The 7,902-nt window shown below is 42.2% G+C and overlaps 1 protein-coding gene across 2 annotated transcripts in view; it reads right to left on the minus strand.

Moving 5' to 3' along the window:
- Positions 1–1,962: 1,962 nt before the first annotated feature.
- MKS1 (MKS transition zone complex subunit 1) overlaps positions 1,963–7,902 on the minus strand; it is a 121,058-nt gene continuing 115,118 nt past the window's right edge. For both annotated transcript variants that reach the window (XM_075335361.1, XM_075335362.1), the window contains one exon: positions 1,963–4,351. In XM_075335361.1, coding sequence (XP_075191476.1) covers positions 4,245–4,351 — 107 coding nt within the window. In that variant the 3' untranslated portion in view covers positions 1,963–4,244. The remainder of the gene's footprint in view (positions 4,352–7,902) is intronic.

The following is a 7,902-nucleotide window of genomic DNA, read 5'->3' on the forward strand; positions in this document are numbered from 1 at the left end:
AGCGCAATAGGGTCTTACCCGGTATGAGGGTGGACAAACAAGACAAAGAAGCACTCACCTGGTGAGGTTGTGCCAGTCACAACCCCTTATGATAGCCTGTAAGTGCCTGGTGGTTTAGCTGCAGCCCCGGGAGAGGAATTTTGTATCACACAGGTAGAAGAGAAGACCGGGTTTATGCCGCGCTAAAAACCACTGATGCGTGTAAATTAAAAGATTTCCTTTTTATTGGACAGTTCCTACGCGTTTCAGAGACATCCGTCTCCTTCCTCAGGAAAAGAAATCATATTACAGCAAGGCCGCTTGGACCTATATATAAGGAGCAAACAGCCATGTATGCATTAAGGACTGCCTGTATGACTCAGAGCTGATGACTAGATGAATAGAGGAAAAAGAAAAAAAAAAAAAAGGGAAGATGGAACGATCGTGAATAACAGAAAAAAGTGTTTGAAACAGCATGATCCCAAGAAACATGGATAATTCCAACAAAGGGAATACTGAAAAAATAAATAAATGAATGAATAAAAACATGAAAACACTTGTTCCTCGTGTTATTTAATAAAGTCAGGGCAGAAAAAAAACAAAAACAAACAAACAAAACTAGGGCACCTGCACAATAGAGGTGATACAAGTTCAAGGAAACGAGGGGTGACACCAGAGTTCACTACTGTGCAAACCAGATACAATGCGCTTGCGCTAGACAAGCAGACAGGGAGGTTTTGTCAATCTAGCGGCAATGAGTGCAAAGAGTGCAGAAAGACAGTAAAAAAAAAAAAAGAAGGGTGTACCAGATGCATATAACAGACATTTGCATGAAGAATAAGAGTATTAACAAGAGATGGAGGAAGATAGGGGACAAATACAGAAACGCAATAGAAATAAATAATAAATGGTAAAACAATAAGACTATACTTATTGTAGATATATATAGGACAGTGTCAATATAAAAATACATACAATATTAATTCAATAAAACACAATAAATGAGTAAAAAGTTTGTTAGCACTAGATATAAAAACAACGGCCAAGCCACTATATAAAACCAGATAAAAGGGTACTTCATAACTGATGGGGGATAAAAACGAATTAATAAAACAAGTCAGTGACCTCATTTAGACCAAAGGGTTTTAATGTATTTAGTTTGTTGATCCAAAAGGTCTCCTTTCTGCTCAGGGTTTTTTTTTTGCTGTCTTTCTGCACTCTTTGCACTCATTGCCGCTAGATTGACAAAACCTCCCTGTCTGCTTGTCTAGCGCAAGCGCATTGTATCTGGTTTGCACAGTAGTGAACTCTGGTGTCACCCCTCGTTTCCTTGAACTTGTATCACCTCTATTGTGCAGGTGCCCTAGTTTTTTGTTTTTTTTTTTTTTTTCTTTCTGCACTCACTTATTACCGGAGCATGTCTCCTTTACAAAAATAGAATGCATACTAAGCATTAGAAAGTAAAAATCCCTGGACGTCATTTTTATACATAAATGTCCCCCCCCTCTTTTTAGTGGTTTCCTCACTGAGCCCGCTTTTTTTGTCATTGTCAGACATTATAAAAAATTTTAATCAAAATAATTTTCAATCGCAGTGCCCTTGCAGTTCTATTCCTCATTCTTTATAGTTTTATATATAAATAAATAAATAAATAAGAAAAGATTTTTTTCACGTCCCTCTGGATATTCACTCACGATCGCTGTATCCCCATATATAGTTATATATATATTATATATATATATATATATATATATATATATATATATATACACACATACATACATATATATATACATATATATATATACATATACTTTTTTTACACATTGTTTTGAATTTTCACTCTAAATCTCTGTATCCACATGTAGAGTAGAGGACTAAACACCAATAAATTCACCTATACTCCATAGGTTCGCACACCATCTTAAACACATCCCTCACATCTCTTCCCCCCTGACTTTATTAAATAACACGAGGAACAAGTGTTTTCATGTCTTTATTCATTCAGTTATTTATTTTTTCAGTATTCCCTTTGTTGGAATTATCCATGTTTCTTGGGATCATGCTGTTTCAAACACTTTTTTATGTTATTCACGATCGTTCCATCTTCCCTTTTTTTTTCTTCTTTACCATGTGGCTCTGAGTCATCAGCTCTGAGTCATACAGGCAGTCCTTAATGCATACATGGCTGTTTGCTCCTTATATTATAGGTCCAAGCGGCCTTGCTGTAATATGATTTCTTTTCCTGAGGAAGGAGACGGATGTCTCTGAAACGCGTAGGAACTGTCCAATAAAAAGGAAATCTTTTAATTTACACGCATCAGTGGTTTTTAGCGCGGCATAAACCCGGTCTTCTCTTCTACCTGTGTGATACAATATTTTATAGAAATGGTGAGAGTCATATTATCCTCTTTTGGATTGCACATGCATTACGTCCATAAGCAGTCATTGAGTGTACAACTACGGCCACTGGAACTTGTAAATATAGGTGAGTGCCCTTCTTTACTTAAAGGGTTTTTCCACTACTTTACAACCTTTGCTTAATCACTTCAGCGCCTCATACAGTATATAATAAAAGCAATTGATACTCTCCTCCCTCAGCAGCACTGCTTTTTTCAGTGATGCATGTGACATTCTTGGGATTCAGTGGGTGCTGATCAGCTGTGGTGCTTAAGTATTTTGTAGGACCTGACATCTGATCAGCTGGAATAATTAAGGGAGGAGAGTATCAACTGTGTCACATCCGGAACGGCAGAGAGCATTACAGCCGAGACTGGGGTGAGGATCCACTGATCTTGGAGCCCGGGCTTATCCTGGAGGGGCGTGACTAAGTGCCTACCGGGTAATCACCAGAGCCTCTCATGGTGATGTTGGACATAGCTGCCAGTAGACAGCCGGTATCACTCCAGGGCATTAATGGATCAAGTTCAGGTACCAACAGGATGGCTGCTGCAGACAGGACCGGGTACATAAATCAGACAAAGACTGGAACAAAGGGTGGTTGGCACTAGGACACAGGCTAGAGTAGAAATTAGGTACAGGCAGGGTAACAGATACTAAGACACAGGATACGGGGCCTGACAATAACACTAGAATTACTGGACTAAGTAGCAACTAACATTAAACAGGCACCTCCGAGAAGGGGAGGGTGCCTTTTAGGTAATCTGTCACCAGGTTCTTGACACCTAATCTGAAAGCAGCATAAGGTAGGGGCAGAGATCCTGATTCCGGCGATGTGTCACTTACTGTTTTGCTTCATGTAGATTTGATAAAAATCACAGTTTAATCAGCAGTAGATAATCATTAGAGGACTACTTGGCGTGCTGCCAGGTAGTCCAGCAAAGTCATGAGCTCAGTATAACTGCAGGATCTGCAGCAGAGAATACTTATCAAAATGACAGCAAACAGCTCAGTAAGTGACACACCGCTAGAATCAGGGTCTCTGTCTCTACATTATGCTGCTCGTAGATTAGGTAGCAGAAACCTGGTGACAGATTCCTTTTAAGTACCGTAAATGCTTATGATTAAGATGTAAAAGCTCAGATAGATCTGATGACAATTGTATACCAAGGTATTTCAGGGACGTGTTGTATCATCGAAAGGGGAAAAGACCTTTGTAGAGATTGCATTACATTATGTGAGAAATTGATATTTAGGATCTCCGATTTGGAAAGATTAGCCTTGAAGTTACTCAAAAAGCTATAAGTTTCAAACGCCTTCAGTATAGAGGGTAAAATCATTTTAAGGTTTGTGATGTATAATAAAAGATCATCCGCATACAATGTGATTTTATGTAAGTTGTATCCAATGGAGATTCCATGGATTTTGGGGTTCTCTCTTAAAGCAATCGCCAAGTGTTCCATTACAATAATGTAAAATAATGAGGAAGGTGGGCACCCTTGTATGGTAGGATACATGTACTTTTTATACATTTTTCATACGAATCTTTAAACCCTTTATATTCTTATATCACAAATTGTCCAATTACAAAGGCTATGGGGACACAAAGTGACAAAATACTCATGCTGCCCGAATCATAGGAACAGCCTCTTTGGTCACAAAGACTGCAGGATTTTAGAATAAACAGATTAAAAGAGGCCGGAATGTAAAGAAGAGTCAAGTGGGCGGCTCCCTGGTGGCTTCTCCTCCCGTTGCTTCGTTGACAGGTTTCTTCCATTGGAGGTAAACAGAGAGACCTGTTGGTAACGCACAATGTAATATACAAGCTTTGGACAATAACTTCTTGTAATTTAGTGTTTCCTCATTCACGCTGTTGACTGCTCAAGTTGTAATGTTCTTGTACCACTTAAGATGTCGATCGGAAGGCTCTCTCTAGCCTGTTGCATTCGTCTTCTTGCTCTCTGGAAAGCATCTACAAAAGATTACATTTTACGTCAACAAATGGAAATAGAGATTTATCCTTTCTTGATAGTGACTAAGCTCGCCCACTCATTAAGGGTGCCTTCACACTTTAGCGATGCAGCAGCGATCCGACCAGCGATCTGACCTGGTCAGGATCGCTGCTGCATCGCTACATGGTCGCTGGTGAGCTGTCAAACAGGCAGATCTCACCAGCGACCAGCCCCCAGCCAGCAGCGACGTGCAAGCGACGCTGCGCTTGCACGGAGCCGGCGTCTGGAAGCTGCGGACACTGGTAACTAAGGTAAACATCGGGTATGGTTACCCGATGTTTACCTTAGTTACCAGCGCACACCGCTTAGCTGTGTGTGCAGGGAGCAGGGAGCCGCGCACACTGAGCGCTGGCTCCTTGCTCTCCTAGCTACAGTACACATCGGGTTAATTAACCCGATGTGTACAGCAGCTACATGTGCAGAGAGCCGGAGCCAGCAGCACAGGCAGCGTGAGAGCGGCGGAGGCTGGTAACTAAGGGAAATATCGGGTAACCACCTTGGTTACCCGATGTTTATCTTGGTTACAGCTTACCGCAGCTGCCAGACGCCGGCTCCTGCTCCCTGCTCGCTTCATTTGTCGCTCTCTCGCTGTCACACACAGCGATCTGTGTGTCACAGTGGGAGAACGCCTTTGAAGAAAACGAACCAGGGCTGTGTGTAGCGAGCAGCGATCTCGCAGCAGGGGCCAGATCGCTGCTCAGTGTCACACACAGCGAGATCGCTAATGAGGTCAATGCTGCGTCACAAAAAGCGTGACTCAGCAGCGATCTCGGCAGCGAGCTCGCTGTGTGAAGCACCCCTAAAGCTGGTGTCACACACAGCGACAACGACAACGACGTCGCTGCTACGTCACCATTTTCGGTGACGTTGCAGCGACGTCCCGTCGCTGTCGCTGTGTGTGACATCCAGCAACGACCTGGCCCCTGCTGTGAGGTCGCCGGTCGTTGCTGAATGTCCAGCTTCATTTTTTTCGTCGTCACTCTCCCGCTGTGACACACACATCGCTGTGTGTGACAGCGAGAGAGCGACGAAATGAAGCGAGCAGGAGCCGGCACTGGCAGCTGCGGTAAGCTGTAACCAGCGTAAACATCGGGTAACCAAGGGAAGTCCTTTCCCTGGTTACCCGATGTTTACGCTGGTTACCAGCCTCCGCTCTTGCTGCCAGCGCCGGCTCCTGCACTGTGACATGTGGCTGCAGTATGCATCGGGTAATTAACCCGATGTATACTGTAGCAAAGAGAGCAAGGAGCCAGCGCTTAGCAGTGCGCGCGGCTCCTTGCTCTCTGCACTGTGACATGTAGCTGCAGCACACATCGGGTTAATTAACCCGATGTGTACTGTACCTAGGAGAGCAAGGAGCCAGCGCTAAGCGCGGCTCCCTGCTCTCTGAACATGTAGAACAGCGACGTTATGATCGCTGCTTCTGCTGTGTTTGACAGCTAAGCAGCGATCATAACAGCGACTTACAAGGTCGCTGTTACGTCACCGAAAATGGTGACGTAACAGCGACGTCGTTGTCGCTGTCGTTTAGTGTGAACCCAGCTTAAGTCCTGGTGGGTTTTAGGCAGTGATAATGTATCAAGAAATTCCGCAATTCTTCACCAACAGCAAACAATGAGAAGTAGGAGGTCATCAGATTGTCTTACATCCTTCCTGTAGTTGTCAGTACCCATTTTCTCTACACAACTATAGAGGCATTTATAGATTTCATTTCATTCTGTGAATCCCCCTGACTGTGTGTGTCCTGTTGGGACCCGGTCACTCTCAGCCCTTAGCCACATTGAGGCCTATTTTAGACCCATGGTAAGGTTTTAATATTAGAGAGTGTAGGTACTATCCCAACTGGGTACACCTTGGCGTTGGTGGGATAGCTTTATGCTTTTTTTTATCAAAAAACAGTGTTTACTAAGTACCCTATGTTTATATGCACTATGCTTTTATTTAGTTACAGCAGGGTATGTTTTCACCATTTTTTTCCTTGGTTTCTCTTCATCCTTCCTGTAGTTGTCGGTACCCATTTTCTCTACACAACTATAGAGGCATTTATAGATTAGTCCGGACTAGGTCCGTAATTGGAGAATAGTAGTGACTCACTTCCATGGAAAACTCTTTGGAAATAACTACCTAGACTTTCAGAATAGCTGTGATGCCAGCAGGTGGATTTGTAGTAGTGGCGTTGGGACAGAAATAGTGATACGGCTTAACGAAGCAGGATGCAGGAGTAATGACATAGGAATAATAGCTATACAATATTATTAATATATTTGCTTAGTAAAGAAGAGTTTATATTGTAGAAGATGTGAAAGGAAAAGAGGGAACGATCCAGCACAAATCCTCCTTATGTTAAAATATTCGAGTCTTTATTTAAACATCGTTAAAATCATAGTGAAGGCCAAAAAATCGCTTAGGTGGTAAGGGTACAGTTCATGAAAGCTTTACGCGTTTCGGACTAATAATAAAACCAACAAGTCCTTAATCATAAGACTTATGATTAAGGACTTGTTGGTTTTATTATTAGTCCGAAACGCGTAAAGCTTTCATGAACTGTACCCTTACCACCTAAGCGATTTTTTGGCCTTCACTATGATTTTAACGATGTTTAAATAAAGACTCGACTATTTTAACATAAGGAGGATTTGTGCTGGATCGTTCCCTCTTTTCCTTTCACATCTTCGTTACCGGTTGGGATAGACCGTTGGATTCCGAGCACCCGCAAGGCTGAACAGTCCGGGCAACAGGTGAGCTGAAGATTCTACCATTTATATTGTAGAAGCCTGCATTACAGACGCATAGCACTCTCAAAGTCCCAAATTGCTGTATCCTGAAAGCCAGTAGCCACATCATCTTATTAGCCGTAAGCAAATTGGGCACGTAAAGGAACTAGAATTCTAACTGGAAGCTTTACACTCCGGTGCATTTTGGAATCTATTTCTAGTTTGTGATATGAACAAAACTCTGAAAAGCCTGCCTCAAAATACAAACCGTGAATTGAACCTAAGATTAGCGCTGACATCACTGCTGATCTCGTCTTAGTATCTCAGCTGGCCGGGCACAAGAAGAATCTAGCTCACAAAGCACTCAAAGGGAAAAAAAAGGGCAATATATAGAACAATCACACTTAAAGTGTATCATACAAATAGAAACACACAGACACACACACACAGACACACAGACACACACACACAGACACACACACACAGACACACACACAGACACACACACACAGAACACACAGAAGGAAATAATTATTTGATCCCTGGCTGATTTTGTAAGTTTGCGCACTGACATAGACATGAACAGTCTATAATTTTAAGGGTAGGTTAATTTTAACAGTGAGAGATAGAATATCCAACATAAAATCCAGAAAATCACATTGTATAAATTATACAAATTTATTTATTTATTTGTATTTTGCAGAGAGAAATAAGTATTTGATCCAGTACCAACCATTAAGAGTTCTGGCTCCTACAGACCACTAGACTCTCCTAATCAACTCGATACTTGCAGTTAA

Source organism: Anomaloglossus baeobatrachus, chromosome 2 (genome assembly GCF_048569485.1).
Source record: "Anomaloglossus baeobatrachus isolate aAnoBae1 chromosome 2, aAnoBae1.hap1, whole genome shotgun sequence".
Classification (NCBI taxonomy): Eukaryota; Metazoa; Chordata; class Amphibia; order Anura; family Aromobatidae; genus Anomaloglossus; species Anomaloglossus baeobatrachus.